General features: G+C 45.4%; 1 protein-coding gene across 1 annotated transcript; it reads left to right on the top strand.

The window, feature by feature from the left end:
• Nucleotides 1-27,311, top strand: LOC135379052 (uncharacterized). Its single transcript, XM_064612303.1, has 5 exons — nt 1-220; nt 5,105-5,268; nt 10,226-10,299; nt 16,455-16,541; nt 23,483-27,311. The coding sequence occupies exons 1-5, from the start codon at nt 80-82 to the stop codon at nt 23,695-23,697; spliced, it is 681 nt and encodes a 226-aa protein (XP_064468373.1). The 5' UTR covers nt 1-79; the 3' UTR covers nt 23,698-27,311.
• Nucleotides 27,312-27,596: the final 285 nt, after the last annotated feature.

Here is a 27,596-nt window from a genome sequence, read left to right as displayed (position 1 = left end):
TATAATACCACGCCGGCGGCCAAATCGACACTCGTCTCTTCGTTCCCGTGCAGACGTAACGCTTTAACGTAAAGTCGCGATGAATATTTTCAGTTACGTGTATTATTATGTGGGATACTTCTTTGCGGCACATCATGTGGTTCATGAGCACGGCCCGCCAACAACTCTCTATTACCCTGAGAGCTTTCCGGAACTACAGAACTACCAGGACGCTTGGGCTGTAAGTATTACGACAATCGTATGCTCTACGAGTGCTTTAGGTGACACCAGTATATATGAGGACTAATGAGAAACCGGGAGCATCCATTTTATATAATCAACGAGAAATCGGATTTCCAGGCATATGCCTTCTCGTCGTGAGACGTACAGATGCTGCCTTGCAATGTTCTAAGCACGATTCAGGTCGAAGGGGACCCATTAGTACTCTAGTGTTATGTCTTTGTGTGTGTGTGTGATTAGTGTCGCTTATAAAATAAGTGCAGAAGCGGGTAGTTTACCTGCTGCTTCCTGTTCCTATACAAGCCCATGGAATGTCACGGTTACGTTTTTAGTCGCGGTATGACGGGAGACTGGGTTTGCTAATTTGTTTAATCTCCACACCGCGTCACTCGTATACGCTTAGTAAACAGCACAATGCCAAAGAGGATGCGGTTATTCTCGACCTTTTAGGAACATGTTTGTCAGCCCCAGCGTATTGCCTCGAGGCTGTTAGCGCCGCCTGTCGACAAGCCAACCTTCCAATACGCACTGAGTTGTACCGTGTAGCAGCATCGCGCACGTAACGCTCTTGGGGAACTCGATGTAGATCGTGTTCAATCCACATTCAAAGTGCCGTGTGACAATGGTAATATACCGCTACATTCTGTCCAAACCCGGTAACTATATTACTATTACTTTGCATCAAAATTCAGGCATTTGTATAACGCAGCAGTTTGAGATTGTGCATGGTAGATACGAAGAAAATCTACAAGCCGTTTATTCCCTGCCGCGTATTTATCACCTGTGAGGCGGCTACAAAAAGGGACGGAGTCCACACGGAGTAATTGATTATCCTGACCTTCTACGCTGCAGCTAATCTTACCTATTGTTGGTGATCCAGTTTATGCACACTGTCCTCATCTATCGCGGAAATCACTCGCTCATAGCGACTTCGCAGAAATTCTACTTACGATCGTCGTCAATAGGTAACGGACTTCCAGGCACCACACAGCACTGCGAGTCTTCTGGGAACATGGAATCACCAATGTCATTTCGTAATATCATTTCATAATGGAATTAATGGCATTAGTAATGTATTAGCGAGTATGCGAAACTAATGAGTAGCGAAATGTATTACTTTGCTTAACTATCATAGGTAATGATATTGCATTACGAAATTAAAGTAGGTAGTCCAATCTATGAGAGATACTCGAAATGCAGAAGACGAAGATCATGAACATTACGACTTAATCACAAAGGCTGTTCGTACAGTGCTCGACAAAAGTGTTGGGAACGCGCCTGCGAGCAGTGTATTTCCTCCACTCCGCGACACCCTAGCAGTGGGTGAAAGCGGGCAAGTTCCCTCTGGTGTACACGTTCAGAAGGGGGGAGAGGAGAGCACCGGTAGCGACACCAGTCCAATCCCTTTCGCGAGCGTATTCAAGCGATACCAACACTTCTGTGGTGTGTCGCAATCGGCGCACTCACCCCAGTGCCCTACACTCGCGTATCCCACTGAAAGGGTGAACTCGCCCGCTTCCGCCTGCCGTTAGGGTGTCCCCACACCGAGGAGAAAATACACCGCTCGCGCGTTCCGTATACTTTGTCCAGCACCCTACAAGCAATCATACCTGCGTTTTGGGAGAGAGCGGCCTATTAATAAAACACCAATTACCACCTCCCGTGGCATAGTGGTTAGGACGATCGCTTTCCACGCGGAGACTGGGAAATGGTGTCTTTGAATCCTACTCCCCGCTGTGCTGTGCGTAGTTTTCCCTGGGTTTTCCCAACACTTCCAGACGAATGTCAGCACAGTTCCCCCTGAAATTAGCCTAAGACGCCTACTAACCCTGATCCCTTCTGTTTCCTGCTATCCTCTCTCGATCTGTCCATAGCCACCGTTTACTTCGCGGTGATAACGCGGAATTAAACATAATTCAATAACGAATTTAGTTCAAATGAAAGTGGAAGTGCACATGTGGAATCCGTTTGCGGTGCCTAACTCATTGGGCATATGCGGCTCCATTTGTACTGCTGTTATTTGCGTTATAATTCGCAGATATTCTCGTTAGCCAACCCACGATCAGATTGTGGTCCTTTTCTCAATCCCTAGTTAGTGCCGCGAAGCAACTGTGGCTATGAGCGGCGTACAGACGTGGACAGATGGAGAGAGGACAGCAGGAAGGAGTGGGGGACGGGGGTTAGTATGCGTCCTGGGCCGACTTCAAGGGGAACTGTGCCGACATTCGTCTGGAAAGTCTACGGAAAACCCAGGGAAATCCTCAGACCGCACAGCCGATGACAGGATTAGAACACGTGTCACCTCCCAGTCTTGGCGTGGAAAGCGATCATCATAACCACTATGCCACGGGAGGTGGTAAGATTGTCGTCCTGCTCCGTTCGACGCGGTACGTGATCATGACATCGTGTGCGACGTATTCTACTTAATTGGTTGTCTTTGTGATTCGGCGATTTCCGGCGATTTTGTGAGCGCGCACGACTGTGGCTTTCCGCTGTACTTTTCAGGCAGATTCTATTTACGTTTTTTGCCACCCATTGGACTAAAACCGTATAGAACCAATTGGTCCCACATTACAAATAACTGGCAAGCTCGAGTTCACTCATTGGCCCCATACTAGGTAACCTACTACATCCAAATACGAAAATGGTCCAGATGTAATCAGCAGGGTCTCTCATTGAAAACAAGTAGCCCTCTTGGATATGCCACTGAGGTCTACAGCAATGGTTTCATAAGAGGATATCACACACGAACATATTCAGGAGGTAGCAATCTGGGTATTTATTGCACGCTAGGACTAGTCTCGTTGACTAGCATTGCTTAGAACAATGCGCCTTACAATGGACATTTAGAAACGAAAACAACACAACAGGTTTTTATAAAAAAATTTGAAATATATGGCGCAAGGTGATGACACGTTAGAAGGGGGTCACATAAACATACATATCTATCGCTTTACTGCCGCCCACCTTGTAGCTTGGATTTGAGAGTTCAGTAAATTCACAACTGTCTTGCACGGGCCGCTTGTCCTTTCTCGTAATTCAGCCGGTGCACGGGTGGGTAGACAATACACTACGCCGTAACACAGCAGTTTCCGACACAAACTCAATGATGTTAAAGTTTTATAGCGTCAACTGTGCAGTGGCGACTTTCCCGAGATCGCGCCGTCGTCGTCGGCATTCGTATGTCCGCACAAAGCTCTTATCACGTGTGCGCTCAGCGCTGAGAGTGACGCGGAGAATCCTGTCAGTTTACAATCGCTATGGATGGAAAGTGAGATAAAAACAAAACCACGTCGATTTTACAGCGTCAGCTGTATAGTGCAGACACCACCGAGATCGCGCCATCGTCTTCGTCTACATGCGGTGGGTAACAAGGAAAAGCGCACCGATTTAATACCGCTATGGATGGTATCACCGGATTTTTAGTATATAGCTGGAAGCGTACGCGATAAGAGCCCGAAAACGTGAGAACCCATTCACGCCCTTTAAAACCCTGTGTGCGGCGCTCCTGCCACCCCCCTAAGATGGGTCGGCCCAAGACTATGAAAACATCCAAACAAGTGGCCGCAGCGCATGCCAAGCGCCGAGAGAAAGAGATAGGGAGCGCAAGCGTAGTAAGGCAGGAGTTGCCATTTACCCGCGTGCCGGAGTACTTGCTACACCACTTGAAGTCGCCCTTCCTAGAGACGACGTTAGAGAAATTTCTGCCGTGCACATCTCCTGCAGTGCCCATAGATGTGCTGTGGGACTTCTCGCCTTGCGCCGCGCCGGAACGCATCCGCGACTTTGTCACCCATGTGCTCGCACCCTACCGCCCCGCAAGCTTCTTGTCGTCAGGGACTTCAACATGGCCGTTTCACTGGCAAAGTAGACTACTTTCCCGAGTGATATTTGAAAGCAACTGAACCTTACGATGTGAACCGACACCCGCCAACCCACAACTAGACGTGGCGCATGCATAGATTTGGTATTCGAGAACAGTCCCCTCGTTCAGGCCATCACTGACCAGCCATTTCTGCGACCACAAATCAATACTGATCGCGTCTCAATAAATTTGCCTACACATTTTCATCCGGCCTCGTTTCACCACACGCACAGCTGCGGTTGAGTTTCCCGTTACACCAGTCCTATCCTCCCTGTAATTTCTTACACTGTTTGAAAAACCAAACGAACACTTCGTTCCCAGAAGAAGAACAGTCTCTGTTCGAAATATCGGCGGCTTCTGTCCTGAGGCAACTCCTTCCTACATTCTACCGGTTCGCTGGATTTCTACCCATCTAACTTCGTTCACAGAGCGCACAAGTGACGGGGTCAACGCCAACGGAAACTGGAATTCAACCAGATGCTGTGTCGATGCACTGTGTCACCATGACGATGAGAGCATCATGAGAGCATCAAAGTTTGGGTTTCAAACCGAAGTGAAGACAGCTCGCGCGATGTAGAATCCACGAACTATCATTGCCACAATCATTTTATATCTTATCCAGGTGCGGCTATGAACCTTAATTCATGTATTTTCTGCTATTTATAGCAAGGACCAATTGGACCCATAATATCCAATTGAATGTCCCAATGGAATGCAAACCAAATGGACTTTCCAGTTGTTGCTCAAGTACCAACAGGACATTCCAATCGGAAGTGAAGGATCCAGCATGTTTTGATATTGGACCTGTTGGGTCCCACATGTACCAAATAAAAATTCCTGCAGGACCAATGCCTTTGTTTTTCCCTGAGTTTGGCTTTACAGACATTTTCATTTTCAAGTGTACAACTGCACGTTGCGAGGTAGTAAATAGTGTCGATAAATTAATGTGTCCTTCCCTGTGTAATAGTTTTGTGTAACAGCTGTAACAGTTTTGCTTCATCTCGTGTATGTGTACTGCAGTTCCTGAACAACACAGTTGGCATGGCACTTCTCTACCGGACGTTTGGAACGGAGGTAAATTGCCCAGGGGGTGCCAGATGCGTGTGGATGAAGCGACTGCAAGTCAATGAGAGTGAGAAAACGTTTTTGGGAGAAGTTTCAGTCTACTGCAATGATACACGGCGGTAAGATTGCATTGATTTCTTATCCAGCATATTCAAGGCATTGCTTCCTTACTCACTTACTCATTGAGGGTGAAAATAATCAAATCCGTTATTTAGCGGCGTAACACGGCGCAGCCATTATTAGACAGTTTTAGCCCTGTTAGGCAGTTTGTTCTGCCCTTTGCCCTGCCCAACGGAATAGCGGGCGTACACTCACCTTGCGCCGAGCGTGGCTTCACGTCTAGCGCGTGTGTATTGCCTTGCGTACGGAATACTAAAGATGGTGCGCACTACCGTGTTCCATTGCGTGCGGAACTTCTGTGGAATGATTCGTTGGTTTATTACAGAGGAAACAAACGTGTGCGAGAACTTCGAAAGCAAGACGCAAGGCGCTTACCGGAACTGATTTTTTTCTGACGCACGCAGGGACCCGCAAGGGGGCAACCAGACACTGCATCCCGCGCATGCGCTTTGAGGCGCCCCTCCTGTGTGTGTTCCAAGTCGATGAGTTCCAACAAGGTCCCTGTAAACACGGAGCGCATGGAGTGCGTAAAAAAAGAAAAAGCGCAAGATTTGGGCACGGGGCGGTCGCCTCCGGAGTTCAGTCAGTTCAATCGTTCAATCAGTGCCCAATATCTGATACTGGGTCTTCCATGGATATCCCGAGCATCTGCAGGCTGCTTCCTTCAGACCTACCCGGGACATCCTGTTTTTACCTGGGGCATCCGTTCCTGGCTGCACGTAAAACCGAAGCGGGAATGTCGTTATGGTATCGCATAGATGTCCCAGGATATTCAGGTCGTTCACGACGTTGTTCGAGATTCGTGTCCGCGTCAAGGCGGAGGCGACTGACCACTTCGGACTTTGGGTATGAGCACAATGAGCCAGTCTTTGTTAATGAGCACCTGTGTCAACAGCTTAAGCTTCTTTTGGGAAAAACTATCCACGAAAAAAAAAAAAAGAAAATACGTGGAGGTACGCATGGGTCAAAGACGGAAATGATATTCGTCCGTAGAACTGAGAATTCTAAAGCTGTCCAGATTCAGTCTGAAAAAAACCTACGGCAATTACAGCTGTCACATCCTGTGTAATTTCGTTATGTGCTATTTTGTTGCCTACTCCTAAAGGGTTTGTATGGATGATACTGTATCGATTAATGAATTGAACAACCTGTCCAGTGGTACCATGTTTAAGGTATTAAATTTGAACATCAGGAGTGTTCGAAAGAATTTCGACCAACTAGTTGCTTTATTGTCCACGCTAACTTTTAAATTTGACGTTATAGCTCTAACGGAAACGTGGCTAATGCGAGATGAGTGTTATTACCTTCATGACTATGTGTTCTATTCTCAACCGCGATTGTTACAGTCCCAACATTGAGGAGGCGGTGTCGGCCTATTTTTGCATAAAAATGTGAAATGTAATCTCCGAGCAGATATTGTTCTTGAGATACCAGGGTTCTGTGAGGCTCTCTTTTTAGAATTGCCAGGAAGTGTTATAGTGGGAGTGGTTTATCGAGCTCCTAGATGTAACATATCGATATTTCTTGAAGCGTTTGAAAACACATTGTTTACAATTGCTGCGTTGAAGAAACGGGTGTTTATCGCCGGTGACTTTAACATTGATACCTTACACGATGGCGGTGCTGCCTATGAATATCTGTATTCCTCTTTCGGTTTTCGTAATCTAATCAATTCTAACACACGTGTTACAGCCTGCACAAGTTCTGCCATTGATCACATTCTTTCTAATATTGAAAACGCTGACGATTATTCCGGTGTTTTGAATTACGATATCACAGATCATTACCCTGTGTTTACTGTTATCCCAAGTATGGATCTGCGTCATAATATCACCAGACCATCTAAATATCACATTAACTATTCACGACTACGTCAGCAACTCTCCTGTACGGATTGGTCATTGATGTGTAACCCGGACGTTAATGTTGAATTAGACGTATTTGTGGCCCTCGTGAGAAGCGCTATATATGATTCAAGCAAGATGGTAGGCAAGGCGTACGACGCACCACTTTGTCCTTGGATGACAGATAGAGTTTTGAACATTCTAAAGATAAAGCAAAAATGGTATCGCAAATTTAGACAACACAAGGATAATGCATATTATTTAAACAGGTACAGATACTACAGAAATTTAGTAACTAAGGAGCTGCGCCAAGTGAAATCAAAGTATTACCATGACCTTATATGTCGCTCTCACGGGGATAGTAAGCAGATGTCGGAAATTTAAACTCTGTAATTGCTACACCAAAAATTCAGGTCCTCCCAGACAGAGACAGGGCTGGAGTTACACATCAAGAGTTGTGTGAGAATTTTAATAATTACTTTGTCTCGATAGGGCAAAGTCTTGCCCATGCTTTTATTGGAAATGGCGATGGAGAGCTCGCAGAGCAAGTAGAACAAACTCCTCTCAACAGCTTCGTTTTTGAACCTATTGATGTACAGGAGGTAATCGGCATAATTCACAGCATGAAGTCCAGTACAGCAATGGGTGTTGATAGTATTAGTGTATCTATAATTAAGAGGCTGGTGGACATACTTAGCCATCCGTTATGTTATCTTTACAACCACTCAGTCTCATTAGGGGTTTATCCCGATGCTTTGAAAGTTGCCAATGTTGTTCCCATATTTAAAGGTTGTGATCGAGATGTTCTTGAAAATTACCGCCCTATTTCTGTTCTTAACACAATAAATATAATATTCGAAAAAATAATATGTAAAAGGGTGACGTCCTTCCTTGAAAAGTATGGCGTGATTAGCGACAGCCAACATGGTTTTAGAGCGCGCAGATCCACCGCAACAGCCACTTTAGCAGTAAGCCAGTTTATCAATACTGCTCTTAATGACAGAAAGCTTGTGCTGGGGCTGTTTCTAGATGTAAGAAAAGCCTTTGATACTGGCAATCACGCGGTACTGTTGGATAAATTAAACTCGTACGAATTTAGGGGACACATAAATAGCTTCTTCCGCAGCTACCTGTCAGGACGTAAACAGCTGGTAACTATCGATGGGACATCATCTGCGTATTTGGACATAAATGTCGGTGTACCGCAGGGCTCTGTGCTGGGGCCGGTACTATTCGCCTTATATGTAAATGATCTCCCAAATAGCTTAAGAGTCTTTAGTTCTTACCTTAATGCAGACGACACATGCTTATTTATATCCAGTCCAACACTTAAGGATATCTCAGACACCATGGAAGGAGATTTGCGTGCACTAGAAAGGTGGTTGCTTCGTAATCAGCTAACTTTAAATACAAATAAAACCACATTTCTTATATTTCACTCCTTTAAAAGTCAGATAGACACCTGCAGCTTTCACGTGAAGTTGTGTGATAGTCCCATAACGCAGTCCAGTCAGGTTCGGTACCTGGGCATAATACTTGATAACACACTGTGTTGGAAGCCACATATAGAATCACTTAGAAGAAAATTGGCATATGGCTGTCATTTACTCATCAAGTGTAGGCACATATTTCCACTGCACGTAATGAAACTGTTGTACTTCTATTTTATACAGAGTCACCTCACCTACTGTTTGGAAACATGGGGTAGTACATACCACACATATCTAAGGGTACTAATAACGTTACAGAAGCGTGCGGTTAGGATTATAACAGGTACCAATAACCGTTCCCCGTCCAAGGTACTTTTCAATACCCTGCAGTTTCTTACTTTGGAGCAGTTAGTGGTTCAGCGATGGGCTCAAATAATGAATAACGTAATCAGAAACAACATTCCAATTGATGTTTCCAGCCTGCAGCAACCGGGTAGACCAACTAGGATGCAAACATATAAAAAGCTTATCATTTCAAGTGCTAAAAATGTCTATGGTACCAGGACTCTTCAGCATTTGGGAGTGCGCATTTGGAACCAGTTGCCGATAGAAGTAAGAAACACCCAGCTGTTCTCAAAATCATTACAGGACTTCATTCTGTCGGAGGATCGAATACATATATGGTAAATCCGTAATATGCCGATTACTACGAATGGTTGCTCTATTTTACAGTGACTGTATTTTGTGGTTATGTGCTGTACTTTACAGTGATTTTTCTGGACATTTCTTTCTTTCTTTTTTGCTGTCACTTGCCAATGTCATTGATGAACGTCTTTAGTGGACCCATCACTAGCCTCTGCTAAGGGACCACTCAGTTTTTGTGACTTTTTACCTTGAAGAAAAGACCAAATCAAATCAAATCAAATCATGGGGATATTGCTGCGTTACTGGGGAAGGGAGGAAACGACAGGAACGCGAAGCGCAGACCGCATACCGAAGACCAGGGAGCATACCACGTACCATTAGACCCAATACGGACCATACGGACAGGACCACATACCAGGCACATACATACTTTCAGACATACAGAACAGAACATACAGAGATATATGCTAGACCACATAGAAACCTCCGAACCATACCACGTAACGCAGGGGTTCCTGCCAAAATCTCCCGATTCTGGCGGAGCAGTCGGCGTCGCTCCATAGAGCGACATTTTCTCCAAGGGCGCGCGAAAACTGCCAGTGGAAGACTCGCACTCTGCTCCCAATCTACCAATAGAACAGAATGGCTCCAGAGAGAGCAGCCAAACTTGCTCCGGAAGTGCTCCTAATCCGCCATTGGAATTCAACATGAGATACGCGCACTGCGGCGGCATTCCTTTTCTCAGGGTTCCTCGATCACACTTTCTTAGGGAGCGTTGTTTCATCATTTTGTTCAGAGATTGGATCCCTGGATGCCCTCAAAATTCACCGTCTGCCCTTGTCACGTATAACAGCGAAACTATACCACTCTCTCGTGGAATTTTCGATACTGTGTGGTCAGTGGTTCACGAGGAATGAAATGACACAGTACTTAAGCATCACACTTGCTCTGGAATCAATGAATACTGAAATCGTGCTATTCGTCAAGATTTAGCCTCGTCACTGCTGTTGCTCATGGAGTTTGTTTATTTTTTCCAGGAGTATGAACCTTACCCTTAAGGCCATGACATTGGAGGGCTACAATGTTTCGACATTCTTCAGTCTTACAGAACGTAAGTGTCGACGCTTGCCTTTCTTTATTGTCGCTGATATTCGTTGTAAAGGAACACAGAAAGAGATCTCAAACATTTCCTGTTTCCGACCCATTATGAGAGCAGGTGACTAGTTCATGGCTCGCACCAAAACTTTCTCTGCACCAAATATTTCACAAAAAAATGAAAAAAAGCAAAGCACTCTAACATAGCTGCCTGTGTTCGCACTCGACACGCGCCGCTGGATGAACAAGGAGGAAGCAGAAAAATGTCACTGGTGATGCCATTGTTGACTCAAAGCAGACCGTACATTAATCGAGGTCAGCAATATCCTTTGGTGTGGGCTGTTATTTCAAGGATCAGAAGTACCTGAAGTGCACAGAAGCGTGCACTGAAGTGTTACGCGGTTTTACGTTTGTTGCAATCGATCAACAAAAAAACACTTCCTTTGTTCATTTACTGTACCTGCTAAACTAACATAAAAGCAGACAGCTATACTTTCTCTATAGGGGGTCATGATGCGGCTTGGGAACTTGAAAGATGTGTTAGCGGTTTCCCTGGGGTGACAAGCGTTACATTTTTACAGATGGTTTTATTTAACTAGATTAAAAACGGACTCATGCCGGAGCGCGTACACCCATTGTTTGTTGATCCGGCCGGAAGCTCTTTTTGATGTCTCCGACACTGCGGCTGGCTGTGTCGCTTTCTCGTCTGTTGCGCTGGCGCTGACACGGCCGGGTGGGCAAATTTGATTTGCCCTCAAAGCATTTCCACGTCGTAGTCCTGAAGATGCTGAGGTGGACGACGCTGTCGTACTGGTCGGCCGCTTGCCGACTTAGTATGGGGTCGTCGTCATCTTAGAGGAAGTTGTTGGCGGGAGGCTCTTGAGACATATGAGTGTCATCATCGTCCAACGATAGGGTCCCCTGGGTGATACCAACGCTGGAGGGTTCTGAAGACAGAAGACGCCCAATAATGCTGTCGCAAAACTTCGGGATACGTCGTCCTTCCGTGGATAATGGCGTCGAAGTTGTTCAATATTAGCAATTCTAAATTTTGTTTTGCCTCTTATGGGCTGCACACTCTTGAGTTCCACTGTGTTCGAGCTCTTGAAAGACTTTATGTAGAATGGTCCCTTGTAGAACGGGTCCAGAGAGGACGATCGAACACCAGTTGTACAGTAGACTGAATCGCCTGTCTTGAAGTGGGGTTCTTTTCTTGCTGACTCGTACCTTTGCTTCTGATACGTCTGACTTCTCTCGAGGTATTCTTTGGCTTTCACTCGTCTTTTTGCCAGCTCGTGGAGTGTCTGTGCTTCGTCGAGCTGCTCTGAGACGACTCCAATGTTAAGTTGGCTCGGAAGTGTCGGTTCATACCCATGCATCAGAAAGAAGGGACACTTCTTTGTCGCCTTTTGCTTTGAAGCATTGATTGCGAGCGTTGCCTCATGCAGTGTCTCATCCCAGTTTTAGTGCGAGTCTATGAGTTTTCTGATGACGGTCTTCATGGTTTGAACTGTGCGTTCGATCAGACCGTTGGCTTGGGCCAATAGGGCGGTGTGGTTACGTGGGTGACACCTAGCCTCGGTTGACCTGGTCACCTAGCCTGGGTGACACCTAGCCGGTGCACGGCTGCTGTATGCTTGTTGACAAACCCTCGAGCCTGATCGGTGATGACGACGTGAGGAACGCCGAACCTAGGTATCCAACGGTTGCACAGAAAGTCTATGTAAAACTTCGATGAAGTTGGAGGCACGGCTGATGCGTCTACATATCTGGTGGCATGGTCGATGCACACCAGAACGTGAGAGTTGCCGTTTCTCTCAGGCAGGGGTTCAAAATAATGGAGAGAGATATCGGCATTGGGAGCCTCTGGAATTTTTCTTGGAATAAGGATACCTTCATTCGTAGTTAACCTGTGGTTTATCCGTCTGCAGGTGTCACAACTGCGGACATATTCTGCGATCTCAGGCGACATTTGAGGCCACCAAAACTTTTTCTATTTGGTCCATCGTTCTTGATACATCCATGTGTCCAGTTTGGTCATAGCACACTTTCATTAAAGTTTCTCGAAGTGTTTCGTGGACGACGATTCCCTGACGACTGAAATTGTCACGGACGATGGTTTTTACTATGATGCCGTTGTTCAACTGATAGCCTGTACCCTGGCTGATGTTAGGCATGATGGTGATCGCGCAGACAAGGTCCAGGGCTGGATACGACTAAGTAACACGTGGTGTCCTCTGTACTCTGTGAGGTTTTGAGCTTCTCCGAAGTCTCATGCAACCTGGATTGTGCGTCAGCTGCTGCATTTGGCTTTCCTGGACTGTGTCTGATGATGAAGTCGTACTCCGCGAGATCGAGTGTCCAGCGTGCGAATCTGCGGTTTTTGAGGCCGTTTTGGACAAGATAAGTGAGACACATGCTGTCTGTGACTACGGTGAATCTTGGTCCACCCCTGAGGTATATGCTGAATTTCTCTGTTACTGCCCAGTGGAGGGCCATGCATTCCAGCATATTTGCGTGCATGAGGGAGTCTCGAGCGTTGAGCGCTCTGCTTGCAAATTCGACGACTCTTTCTATCTTGCTGTGTGTTTGGGCGAGGATGGCACCTAGACCAGCCTGAGATGCGTCAACGTACACGGTGTTGGGGCGTTGAAGCTGGAACGCAGCTAGCGTGGGCGGATTTTTCAGCTTTGTTTTGAGGTTGTCAACTATTTGTTGGCACTCATCTGACCAGCAGAACTTGGAATCCTTCTGCAGGATTTCTCGTAGAGGCCGTGTGATTGCGGAGAAATCCTTCATGAATATTCTGTATTAGCTGCAGAACTGAAGGAACGAGAGGAGTCGTTTCGAGTCTTCGTGCGGTCTAAATTTGTCTACGTCTGCTCTGCGCGCGAGGTCGGGAGTGCGTCCTTCGGCGTTGATTACGTAACCAAGAAATGTTACTTTGGATCGTATGACTGCCATTTCTTTATGTTGATTCGGAGACCGTTTTGCACTGGTCTGATGAGTGCTGCTTCTAGTATCTCGAGCGCTTCTTGTATCGTTCTGGAGCCTTGTCCCACGTCGTCCATGTAGGTGGTTGTGTTTGGAAGTCCTTCGAATGTCCTGCGCGTGACTGTTTGCATAGTCTGGGGAGCCTTGCAGAAACCAAACGCCATTCTTAGGTACTCGTACTTCCCATCTGGAGTTATGAATGCTGTCTCGTGGACATCTTCTGGCTTTATGCGAACTGTTAGGAAGGCAGTCTTGATGTCCATCGTTGTGAAGTAGCGAGTCTCGTTCCTCATGATATCATCCAGAGAATCTTCGATTATGGGTATCAGGTAAGGTGGGTGTATAGTCATCTCCTTTGGACGTTCTGTCATCTTCCTGGTTGCCACGTTAAGATGATGGCTGAGGGACGACATATCGACGAATGTCGATCATGGCAGCACAGTCGACAAGTTCGAGTACTGATTTGCAGCATTGCGTGGTGAGAAGGTTGGCCCATTCGTCGTCCTCGATCCCGTGAAGGATCAGAGAGATGCGTTCCACAGCGTCCAGTCGATGTGGGGCCTTTTCCAGCATGGCGTTATTGTCGTGTATGTACTGGACTATAGTTTCGTTTCGTCGCAACTTTCGCTCCTTTTGATAATCAAGAAAAGCTTGGAGCGTCATTTTTCGGTGAAAGCGTTCTGTAATCGCGCTCTTCCACGTGTCCCAGTCGTGTATGAGACAACCGTACGATCGTTGCGAATGACGGGCTGCGCCACGAAGACGTGTCATTGTGTTGAGCATAGTCAGGTTTGGCGTCCAGTTCGACAGTGATGCGATTCGTTCGACCTCCAAGATCCAGTCCTTGAGACTTTCCTTTTCGTCGCCAGCGAAGGTTGGGATAGCGGCGCACGTGTCACCCCTGGAGTAGACTTGGAACGGTTGCGAGAGACGTTGTAAGGTGTTCACTAAAGCTTCGATGATGCCCGTATTGTCCGTTACGTTCGGTGAACCTGACGTGTAGGATGCGGAGGTTGACGTTGCCAAAGCTTGTGCCGATTCGTTGTTGCGTTGTTCGTTATTCGGTAGAGCTTCGTGTTGCATTCTGCTCGTCTTTGTTGCGTTCGTCAAGGTATTCAATGCCTCCGTGATGGCACGTATTTGCTCCTTGATTTCCAATATTTCGTTGCGGAAATCATCGTTCGAGCCGTTTTCTGCCACGTTTCTTATGTCTGTAGTCTCGTGGGTGTCGGCATTTCGATTGCACGTTGAAACTTTACTCACAGCTGAGATCTGTCGCCAATCCTGTCGTGCTGCGCCATGTTAGCGGTTTCCCTGGGGTGACCAGCGTTACATTTTTACAGATGGTTTTATTTAAGTGAAATTACAAACGATGACAAAACAGACTCATGCCGGAGCGCGTACACCCATTGTTTTTTGATCGGGCCGGAAGTTCTTTTTGATGTCTCGACGACACTGCGGCTGGCTGTGTCGCTTTTTTGTCTGTTGCGCTGGCGCTGACAGAGGAAAAACAACACTCTCCGCTGAGGCCACTTCTCGAGCTTTTTGCAGGATATTACACGCTCTTGAGTACAGCACGTGCGAATCATCTTTCCTTTTTCTGTGACATGCTTTTCCGAACCTGGGTTACAGCGGTGACGTCTATGAAAATAAAGTGGTGGCAGTTCGACATGAAGTCAAAACTTGGAGTTGTGTGCTAGCTCCGCCCTCATGTTGACAAAGTGTGATCCAACAGCAAACACACTTCAATGATTAGGACTGGTCAGTCCTTTCTTTCTTTATTGAGGATGTGTAACAGCATACATAGCTTGAAGGGATATGCCAAAAAGCAGCGGATGGCTGCATTCGACATAGACGGTGAAGTCCTGCCGGCATGATTATGACTAGTTAGTCCAGCTGGAGTGTGTGTTTTTTTTTCTCTTTCTCTTAGTTTTTAGCCCGCCTGATCAGCTCTGGGCTCAGTGTCAACTAATGGGGAATTCGTGTGGTCATTTCGTGGCGGCCTTCTTGCCAGATCCCGAGCAATCACGTTCGCTTATTCAAAGCGAAGCAATCTCGTATGTCTGCGTAGCGCATTGCGAGAGCCAGGAATTTGCCAGCTAGCGCGTTTTTCGCCCAATCTCGAAATGGTCGAGCACTGGCTTGCCCCACTACATCCGGTGACGCCATATCCACGCTACAACGGTGGCAACTGCTCTCACGTGGTTTAGCAGACAACGATGATGGACGACCGCGGTGCCCCTACCGTGATCCAACTGATTATAAAACAGATATATTTATGGCACTCGTGTTCCGTTGGGAACGGTCACGTGATCAAGCTCCTGCGAGGACCTAGCAATTTCCGAGTGCCAGGCCGGGTTGCCCTGAAATGACCACCGGAATTCGCTATAATATTTCACGTCAGTATTGGGTGCTACCGCTCAGGCACTGAAATAAAACAAAGTTTGTAGCATCTGGAAAATAAAGGGGGGAGGGGGTTACGGCACTATAGCTTATATAGCTTATTATTTTTCTTTGTTATTTGTTCCTATATTTTTGAAGGGTCTCAGGGTAGTGGAAACTAGGAAGCACTGCCCTAAACCAATCGACCAGCTACATCGTATTTAGTTCAATGCGACAGAGGCGGCTAGTTCCGTGCATCGCCAGGACTTCGTACTGTCGCTGGCGACGGTTAAAATTAATTCTGCGGTACGTTTGAATTTGTGGAATAACTTACGGCGCATGGTACAGTTTAGTAGGCCGGGTAGTCGCTTCGCTAAAAAACAAATGGTGTGGCCGATTGCGCCTTTTGTGCTCCTGTAAGTCAAAGTAACCTGACAGAATTATACATATATACAAACACACGGAAGGCCCCGCTAGCTTTCACAGCTGTAAGGGCTGTTTGTTATGCGTATATTTTTTGGAACAATGGCCCGATGATTTACCTTACATTTGAGAAATGAATCAGAGAAATTGTGCTGTAGCGCCTGTGGTTAGTTGTTGTCGGCTCCAGGTCGATCCGATGTGATACCAGGGAATGACCTCGCCCCCCTTCCCAAAGAGATGGGTAATATGGCCATCATTTTTGTCGTTACACTAGAAGTACCAAAACACCGAATTTTGCCAAATCTAGCATTTCAGGGAAGTTGCAACCTCAATAATACACGCACGGATCTTGTATTTCGCTCGTTTTTCCAGATCCCGGAGCTCGCAAAGAATATCTTCCGGTTGCGTACCAGGAACCCGGCAAATGTGTAATCGTTAGACATCCCTACAAATATACCGGTAAGCTTTTTCTTCCTTCACAGATATCGAACGAGCCGCGTTCCTGTGGCAAGCGACCACCATTATTGATTAATCTTCGTGAGCATGCTTTCAACTGTCCGCCCTTCTAGTCATGCTCCATTTTTCCAACTTGAAACTCCCTGCAGTAGATAACATGCCCGCCCGCTTGTCCTCAAGGACTGTGTCACCCTAAGCTTGAAAAGTCTCCGGACATCACCTCCTATCATCGCGTTCCACGCCCAGACTGGGATGTGACGCGGGTTAGAATCCCGCCAGCGATTGTGTTGTTTGAGGTTTTCCCTGGCTTTTCCGGCAGACTTTCGACACGATCGGGCGCACCTTTCCCCCGTTAAGTCAGCCCAGGACGCATGTGCCTGTGCATGCGCACCCGTGTTCCCAATGATATTTGTCGATAATCTATCTCACCCTTCTTTCACATTTTGTCAGTTTCTCCTTTATTTCCTAAATCTTTTCTTTTTGTGTTGTTTCGTAATTCTTGTCATTTCTTTTCTTTTTTATATTTTTGCGGAGTAACAAGCCTATATACCGTTAGGCTGACCTTCCTTCCCGTTTTTCTTTGTTCTAATAAATATAGCCCCCATTGTCCTCAATACGTTCCTGTGTCCTCTCTAATTGTAAACATGTGGACGCCACTCATAGGAATAGTTGCTTCGGGACGCTAACACGAAGGAAAGAACAGGTCCCTGCGTTCCTGCGCCGCGGAGGCCCCTCATCACAAGAAAAGAAGAGCGTGTTTGTGGCAACTGGACGTGATGAACTAAGGGAGACACAGCCGTAACAACAGACACGAAAACCGTTCCACTACAGATGTTGACTACGCCGACTAGGTCGTGGTTCCAGTGCGACTGATGTTTCATCAGAAGGACCCGCGCCAGGAGGCTAGCCTCCCAAATCCCCTTCCAGGAAAATGACCAGGTTTGCGGATAAGCGGAGAGACTTTATGGCTGACATTGTTCGTCGCATCAAGCATGGCGAACGTCTCTATTATTCCCCTCCCAAGTCGCGTATGGTGCCGGCAGACAACTTTTCTCATGTCGACGCGCAATTGGCAAAGGAAACAAAGTGGTTCTTTAAAGGAAGCGAAGAATCTTCAGAGCGTAGACATCAATTATGTTGAGCTAATCTGTCGAAGAGGGATTGCCCCATTTGACAGGTGTATCGCAACCCGTGTATGACTAGCGAGTTTTCGTATATCGAACTGAACGACGATCATGGCGGTACTCTAACCAAGTACGGTAAAATACAGGGTGTCTCAGTTAAATCCCCGGGCTAAATAATTCGCGAACAGTTGCACCAATAGAAGAGCTTTCTTTTTTACAAGTATCTGCCCAACACCACCTACAAGCTGCGCATCGTGAGAATGAATGGGAGGTGCCCACTATTTGAATAGAAATTGTTATGAGCTTCGTAACAAAAACGTGACTTCCAATGCAGAGTGCCGTCGGCATTAAAATGGGTACCCTTTTGGAACCTTCGGTGGACACTTTTTAGAAGAAAAATCTGCCACCGAAGCGTGCACTTGTTGCAGTACTGAGTTGGTTTCGGTTTACGCATTTTTTTCGAGACTAGTCGCGGTGAAGCGCAAAAGGGCGCTCTTCCACTCTTTTATCCACCAATGAATTACACCAATGAATTAGGTTCTTATGCGCTCCGCCGCGACCAGCCGCTCATCAAATATGTAAAGCGAAACAAAATAATTACTGCAACAAATGACCCACTTAGGCAGGAGATTTTTCTGTAAAACGTGGTCATAAAAGAGGTACTACCCATTTTAATGCCGACGACGCCCAGCTTTGGCAGTTTTTTTTTTCATGAAACACGTTTGAGTACTTATTTAAATAACGAGCGCATCTCACTCATTCACACGGGGCCCAGCTTGTAGGTGCTATCAGAGAGGTATTTGTAAAAAAGAAAGTTCTTTGATTGGTGCACTTGTTCGCACGAAAGTAGCAACATTCAACCCAAGATTTACACAGAAAATCCGCGGCAAGTATTGCACTTTGTACTTTAAAATTATTTTAAAATACGTTAAAATTTCTCTAAACTTGCTCATTTTAAGATAGTGCACAACCCGGCTCAATGCAGCACTTGTTATGGATTTCCTAGGTAGAACTCTGGTTGTAGGAAAAAAATACTAAATAGAAAGGGAGCATAGAGAGAGAAAAAATTTCCTTGAAAATCAATGACGCCATCTTGAAGAAATCACTCCGGTACGGGCGACTCGGCATTGTTAAGCACCACGGTTGCAGAGGCAGGTGGCAAGCTAGTTGCGAGGCACCGGACCAGATGACGCCACCGTCATGTCGATATGCGTGTAAGAGAGAGAGAGAACAACAAAATACTAGCGGCAAAAAACAAAACAAAAATGGCAATAAAAAGGCACTGCTAAACAAGTTCAGACATGCAACATCACATACAAAACACTGCTCATCGGGGAAACGGCCTAAGCATGGGACAGAAAATCATAGAGCATACACAAGTTAATTTTTTCTATTTCGCGTAAGCTAAACGCGGGTAAGAACAAAGCACACCGCTTGAGGATAGCATATCAAACGCAACACAACAGGATCCGCCTCGAGCACTCATACAGTAGCCTGCCCAAAACAAGGACTTCACCAGGTTTGCGAGGCAATTCCATTAAAAATGCGCGTACCATCCTACAAATTGCAATACAAGCGCGATAACCCTTATTTTCTAAACCAATATATTATGCAATAGTAGATAAACTTATCACTCGTGTCACATGAAAAGGCAAACAAAAAGACCTTACTTGTCAAGTGGGATCCCACCTTCGGAAACACATCACTCGCTCGCATTTTTCACATGCGCACACCAGCGAAAACCAAAAAGTATCATCACAGACCACAAAAATCCATATTATTTCTCTAAGTCAATGCCACCCATGAAACTACGGCCTGCATGGACTATATGCGTGTGCGCCAATGAAACAACAGAGCTCTGCTCCGGATGTAATAGGATATCGCCAGTCGAGCGTCGCGAATCAAAAACAGAAAGCGGCTCAGGAACGCCTATATGTCCAAGAAAAAACAGAGTCATGCTTTTGCGCAGCGATTATAATGCATAACGGTATTCATTTCTTTTTACTTTTATTTGCTTGCACCCACATATTTTACTAGAATACTATAGAGTGGAACGTGTAAACCAGAGCATCATTTGGTACATGGTATATCACTCATGGTATTTTTTATAAGAAACGCTAAATATTATCACTCTCATCGGGTTAGACACTGCATAGGGAATTATAACAACAACAGCACTGGCAGGGGATTTTCCTCTTTCTTTGTTATTTTTAAAAGTTCATTAGTTTACTCATATTAGTAGTCATTAGTACATTCATATCAACATGACGGTGGCACCATGTGGTCTGATGCCTTGCAATAAGCGTGCCACCTGCTTCTGCAACCGTCGTGCCCAACAATGCCCAGTCACCCGTACTGGAGTGATTTCTCCAAGATTGTGTCGTTATTTTCAAGTAAATTATTTGTCTCTGTCTGCGCTCATTCTATTTAGGATTTTTTTTCTACAACCCGAGTTTTACATAAAAAATCCACGACTAGTGTTGCATTGAGTCAGATTATACACTATTTTAAAATGAGCAATTTTAGAGAAATTTTAAAGTGTAATACTTGCCGTGGATTTTCTGTGTAAATCATGGCTTCAATACTTACTACTCGCAAATTATTTAGCCTGGGGATTTAACTGAAGCACCCCGTATATTGACAACCAAAAATGATTCAACGCAGCTGTGATGTAACTCCCCACCGTTCGTCAGCCACTAATTTTCGCGACTCCAATAATTCGCGAATTTAACCTGGACGCGCAAAGAACCGCGAAAAATTACCGTGAAAAATTAAAGTGCCGCGAAAAATTGGCAGCTGATGTGTGGCCAGTATTACGATATTGTGAAGTACACACAAGTTCTTGCTCACACTGTGTCTCTTCGGCTGATGCGCAACCATCATGTACACCATATTCGTCGCCTTGATCGGCTTCGCTCGCGGTCTCAATCTTTTCCTCGATCTTCCAAGCATTAGACAATCAAACCCATCTCACCCCAACACAAACCTTATTGCAACATGATGAATGGGCAGTTTCATCGCCAGGGCGATACTCTACCTTATCGGTGGTGACATTCTCTCCCCAGCCATGCTGAACAGAGTTGGTCCAGCACTCGCTTTCCGCATGCCTCAACATAACTCCCTTCAAGATGCCGCAATAGTTCATGGAATGCACCTCGATGTGGCTTTTAGAGCGCAGTGGTGTTACCGCTTGAGACAAGTTGACTCTTCCCAATGCAGTCACTGCAGTTCTGTACAAGATCTAGAGCACATACTTCCCCATTGCCTAAACTACCAACCTTCAAGAACCGTACTCTCCGGATCCTTTAACAAACTAGACCCCCTCTATATCACAAAATTGCTTGGTCCCTGGGCACATTCGGCCCACCAACGCTCTGCCCTCAAAGCTCTCTTCGCCTTTCTGGATATCATACGATATCGATGCTTGTTGTGAAGGGGCTCATTATTTCATTCTCGATCTGGTCTCGTGTCTGCCTCATAATATAAACGATCAATCGTCAAATACCATGTCATTATTAATGAGTTAGCATTACCGCTCTCACTACGAAAGAATCGCGGCGTGCTGTCGGCACGATGTGCATACGCCGTGAGTGGCGAGGAAAGGAGGGAAGGAGAGGGCGCTTCGGCACGGCAGTGCTGCTGCGGTGGTCGACAGGTTCAGACGTGTCTGCTTGGCGCGCCATTGGTTATCAAAGCTGTGCGCAGGAGCAGCGGCGAAAGATGGCTGAGGCTGCGAGACGGCGACGCTTAGCTGAATCAAAGGAAGCCCGAAAGGCTCGTTTGGCTGTGGATGCTGTCCTGCGTTAGCGTTGTGTGGAGTCGTTTGCATGGCTGCCGTCACGGAGGGGGCAAGGGTGACGTTGCCCCCTGGCTTTCAGAAACGTAGGGTTTCAGAGTCGAGAGAGTGCAGTTGCGGGGGAGTCGAAACACCACTGCCCCACACATTCTGTCCTGCCTGCCATTCATGGAAAAAAATCCTGGCGGCGCTCCTGGTCATGTCAGGTGTTGTGTAGCGTTGTGAAGTGGGGTTCCCAAGAGGTTTCCAAATTCTAATGATAAAACTTTTCCGTCGGATCCACCCCTGTATTGACCATGATTTTTATATGCCTTATCAGTTCAGGATTGCGCTTTTTCATAACAAGCCACAATGTTATTTTAACGAAGCTGGCTCAAACAAGCTTTACTTTCTTGAGGCGAACTTCAATAAACCCAGCCGGACCTCTAGTTACGTTATGTGGGCTACATACAGGTCAGGTTTCAATTCAAAATTTGTAGATGCACAGTTCACTTGGAACAGTCTAATTGGTCATACTCCTGGGTCATCCGAGAAGGGCACTTTGAGTATGGTACTGCCGACATGGTTTAAAAGGCACGGTTCAGTTTGAGCTATTTCGAGAAGGGAGAGCCGTGAACGGGTAGTTTCAATAACCAGCCGGAGCCTTGCGCTTCTCAAAAGAGAAATGATGGGGACCTTACTATGGTACAGAGGGTCCATGTAATACCTCGGTGCATTGGGCCCCCCGTGGCGCTGGTGGTGATGAAAGGGCCCGCCGTTGTCGGCCTCACATAGGTGGGCAACGGCACGACTGACGCCCTGAGGAATGTGCGTCCTGGGCCGATTTCTAAGGGAACTATGCAGACATATGTCCTTTCCCATGGACATACATTGTGAGCTTGTCAGCCGTTCGCTGCAGACGATTTGAAAGACAGTTTTTTATGGTTGTTTGTGGCTGCCCGTGCGGCTGACTGTGGCTCGAGCTACGGCCGCCGAAAGCAAGATCATCATTGACCGACGAATAACTGTGACGTCACGTCCGTTCTGTTTCGGGGTGGGCTACTAACCCTACTGACACATAGGAGTATCCACTATTCATACAATGACCGGTGTCTTCGGTGACGTGGCCACGAACAGCGGTGACAGGGTCAACCTTCTGCGGACTGCACTCCGCTCCCCGCTGCACGTGGGAAGTTTTGTGTTTTGTGTTAGGGATAGTCAAGTCTGTCAAACAAGCGAAAAAAATGCTGTTTCGGTATCCGTTTAAAGAGACGGCCCCATCCGGAAATCCATCTAAGAAACCTATACATTAAGAAACCAAACCAAAAAAGAAACCATACAAGAATACATTATGTTTGTCATCGGTCAACAATCTACCTGTCTATTTTTGTCCTTCGAAAAGTGCTTAGATATTCCATGAGGCAATTTAGTGAGCCATATCTCGCCACGTGAAATATAATGTATCTCCGAAAATACTGTTTCTTTTTTGGATTGAGTGTTAGCGCCGCGAAGCAACTGTGACAATGAATGGCGTACATATGTGGACAGACATACACCGAGAACATACGGACGCACCGAGAACACAGAGGAGCATTCTTCCTAGGCGACAGTGACATACTCTTGAGTGATAAGAACTTATGCAGCGTTGCTGGTTCATGCGAAAACTTGGCGAAGCGCGTTTTGTTGGCTGAGGCGGACTTCAATCGGGATTGAAACCAATGATTATTGAACGTAGCGCCTCCATGCCTGTAACACGTTTACCGGTTGCATGTGTAAAAGGGTAGTAAAATTCAAGAAAAGACAACTTTTGTGAAGTCCTTATTAGGCCGGTGAGAGTCGGCCGAGATGCAAACTAGAACATAGCTCCAATCTCGCGCAGGTTCCTAGCGATGGCGATGGGTTCCCGTTCTGCCGCACAATATTGCTTTTTAGACCGTAGTAGGCACTTTTAATCAGGTCTGTCATGTGATCATGTCTGTCATGGTGTTCATTCATTCGTTGCGAATGGACGATAAATGTTCACTTTTTTTGTTTTTTCTTTACAGAAATGCGATATGCGTGCAATCTGTGGGTGTCTCTAAGCACACTTGAAAAGAACAACCACACTGCGCCGAAGCGATGCATCATTATGTACGATTACCTATGTGAAGCAACAAAGCAGGAGATGTTCGGAGAAGATTGTATGAATAAGACGAAAGAAAGTGGTGAAATAAAGAGCTCAACGGAGCCAAGAGGAGGAACCACGGCTACATCTGCCTAAGGTGGAGACCAGGGTGACCAATGTCATTTCGGATGAATCAACGCTTCAGTCGCGAGCGTGGCATTTAAAAATATTCAACTATTGTCATAAAAATTACTTTAGCCCATCCGGACAACCTGTATGTGGCTATGTATCTGTGCACGAGGCTCTTATTAGGATTTGCGAATTTTTCGAGCTTTTGAATGCAGAATGTTCCTGTAGCAAACCGCTCCACCAGGTCGCTGCAGCCGAGATGAGTAAACTACATCTATCTGCAAATACAAACCTTGTAACTTTTTTGTACTCTTTTTGCAATCTTACTTTTGTACTCTTTTATCACCAGCGGCTGGAACTGTGATGTTCACACTTTTCTTTGCTGTCTCACTGCACATCTCTTTGCATTTGCATTACTTTTCCCTTACAGCAACACGCTTTCACAGCTTTTAAGCTCGTTGGGGTTATCTAGCTTTTTAGTTACAACCGCGACCCTTCTGCGTGTATTTTGTTCTGGCACTTAGTGCAACAGTTAGCAGTTGGCACTTGGTACTTTGCTCACGTGTGTCTCTAGGGCAATGTGGAATCCGTATAAGAGAGACTGATCACAAAAATACACTCCCTGGGTGCTGGAACGAGGTCTATGCCAAAGGGGAAATAGGAAATTGGAGTAAAGGTTAAAAGCATGCACAACGATCGTTTTTCAGCTACACGGCAGTACTTCCATCTAGCGCTAAACATCAGACACATATATCGTATTCTTTGTACGGCTTCCATTCGAGACGGTGAAAAAATAATTATTAAACCAACTACTGGCTCATATCAATGTGACTGGTGTTTTCTAAAGGACTATACAAAATTATGATTTCGATATTTTATTTGTTGTTTGTTTACAGAGCACTCTCCATCGCAAGCTCACAGTTCGGTTTTAGGCAGGAGAGGTCCACAGGGCTAGCTTTACTCGCGTAGAGGAAAATAATAATTCGTAACTATGAAACACATAACTGACACTTAGCCTGTTTCTGAACTTCAGCAAAGCTTTTGATTTACTCAATAATAGCGTACTCTTAAGTAAGATTTCCTGTTACGGTATACGAGGTACACCATTATTTATTTATTTATTTCATCACACAAGTGATTAGGAGCAGAGGCTAAAAAGTCACAGGAGACTTGACAAGGCCTCTACCCCCTACAGCAGCACATTGAATAATCACAATGTATGCAACACTATGCACAATGGTAAACAAGTACAGAAATGTCACCCAATCATCAATAATAGAGATCAGCTTCGAACCTTACTCATGCTACAGCAATGTAACGTTTATATACAGTAGTGATTATTCTAAATTACAAAAGTATGTTAGCAAATTATTTCTATGTAAAGACAGCAGATCGCATGTATCATCATTGACTAATCTAACTAAATGATATTGCAACCTGTGGAACCCATACGACGTCCGGCACTGTGGAACTTTATATGTTAAAGGGTGGCGGTAATTGTAAACAGGATTAGTAATTTCTAAGCTCGCTACGTCCAGGAGGTCACTTAAGTTTTCCTTAACTGCCCTTCGGTACGCCAGGATGAGCCTATAGCGATAAAGGTTGTGAATTCTGGGTATGCGATACTTCTCGAATAGCCCCGCTGTCGTATAGTTGTAGCTTACATCTTCTAGAATACGTAAGAATTTCTTTTGGAGAACCAGTAGTTTGGAAAGTGAATGCCTGGAAGTTGTTCCCCAAACTAACAGACAGTAGCTAAGATGCGAGTTGATGTGCGCGTAGTATATTGATTTTAGTGCCTGACGTGAGAGAAAATATTTGCATCGATGCAGTATTCCCAAAATTGAGCAAATCCTGGAACGAACGTACTGTATGTGGGCATCCCAAGACAATGTGGCTGAAAAGTGCACACCCAGAACCTTGACAGTATCAACTATGTCAACCGTTTTCCCATTTAAGTAGAGGCAATTCTGTATATTAATCTTCTTATTTCTTGATCGGAAAACAATTGCTTTTGTTTTGGTGGGGTTTAGTTTCAGCATGTTCGCTTCAGACCATGTCAACAAATTGTGCAGCAACGAATTCGCTCTTGCGATTAATTCATTAATATCCGTTCCAGAGAGAAACATGCTAGTGTCGTCAGCGTAAAGCACAAAGTTGGTCCGGGAGCAGAGATTAACGACGTCATTAATATAGATGTTAAAGAGGAGGGGTCCAAGCAAACTACCTTGCGGAACTCCACACGTAATGGGGCGTGGTGATGACCGAAGGTTGTCAATAACTACGGTTTGAACTCTGTTACTCAGGTAAGATTGAAGAAGCGACCGTGCTGAGCCCCGTACACCATTGCACGAAAGTTTTTGTATTACAATACTGTGATTTAGACAGTCCAATGCTTTGGAATAATCAGCGAAAATGCCAAGTGTGAGGAGTTTATTTTCAATATTCTGCACTATGGCCTCCTTAATATCTAAAAGCGCCATTTCAGTGGATTTAAACTTGCGGAAACCGAATTGTGCAAGTGTTAACATATGGAAGCGCTCGAAGAAATCTACCATTCTGGTGTATATAATTTTCTCGAAAACTTTCGAAAAAACTGGAAGGATAGATATCGGACGATAATTTGACATTATGCGGGTATCACCATTTTTATGTATAAGGCACACTTTACTTGTTTGCATTTTGCGTGGAAAGACCCTAGATGAAATACAAGAGTTGAATAGCCATGAGAGCCAAGGTGAAATATCTTTTGCTAACCTTTTGATCGGTGTAATTTGCATATCATATACGTGAGTACTTTTAGTATTTTTAAGAGAAAGAATACAAGAGGTAACTTCGTGTTCATCTGTTGGACTAAGAGAAAGTGAGTGAGGAGAGCTGTAAGCCATTGCATTTCCATTTCTTATAGATCACGTGAAAACCATATGTGTGCATATTTGGTTGATATGTCATGGAATATCCATGTACAGCTCTTACGTAATACGTTATCTCACGTCACAGGACTGATGTTTTGTTGCCAACCAACGTCACCAATAGCTCTCACGCTGCTGATCTATAGTAGTATTTTCTAATAATATAATTAATTAATTAACTAATAATTTTGTTTAGGGTAGTACACGTGCTATACTAACCAATCAATACAAAAAAAGTTATTCGTTCCGTTAGTTAAAGAAGTTATGCGCCACCTTGGCAGCGACTTTCGTCTCCCTAAGAAATTACGTTTTACGAGTGACATGTTTATTTCTTATGTGTAAGTCTACATCTAACTAGGCATACCACATCATATGGCAAGTGGAATACCCGGATATTCTGAACTGAATACAGAAGGCAAATGTTGCCGTACGATGTTCCACGTATTTTGAATAGCTATCCTTATAATGAGTCACCATTATGTATTATGGCCAGAAGTGCAGCGAAAAACAATTTGTACGAGCGTCATATTAGGTGCATTGTGTTGAGTCCAGCATTGTAGCGCCTGACGTTGTGGCCTTACCCGAGTACTGCACTTTTCTTTTCGTTTCTCTACTTCTACCCTTGTATAAGGGAGCACGGTTGCTGTCTTGCTGCTTGAAGCAGCGTTTTCTTTATACTTCCTTTTTTTCCTTGGAAAATAAAATGATGAACAACTTTTGCACGCTTGATATGGGAGCATTGTGTATGTAAGCAACGGAGGGCAACGAAACGTTGCCCTCCGTTGACGGTAAGAGTTTCATTTTCGGTTTTGGAGCTAAAGTATTCGCTGGTTAGACGACAAACACAACTTCATCTTAGAAACAACCTCACCACCTGTGAGGCCGACAACGGCGAGGCCTTTTACCAGCACCACCACCATCACCACTTCATCACAAGCTCCTAAGGAATCTCCGTTGTCAGTGGAAAATTTTAGCAAACCACGTCGTCCCGCACGGCAGGTTACCGTCGGCGCG

Source organism: Ornithodoros turicata, chromosome 1 (genome assembly GCF_037126465.1).
Source record: "Ornithodoros turicata isolate Travis chromosome 1, ASM3712646v1, whole genome shotgun sequence".
In the NCBI taxonomy this organism is placed as follows: domain Eukaryota; kingdom Metazoa; phylum Arthropoda; class Arachnida; order Ixodida; family Argasidae; genus Ornithodoros; species Ornithodoros turicata.
The sequence above is the reverse complement of the archived record's forward strand: the minus strand, read 5'-3'. Positions and strand labels throughout refer to the sequence as shown.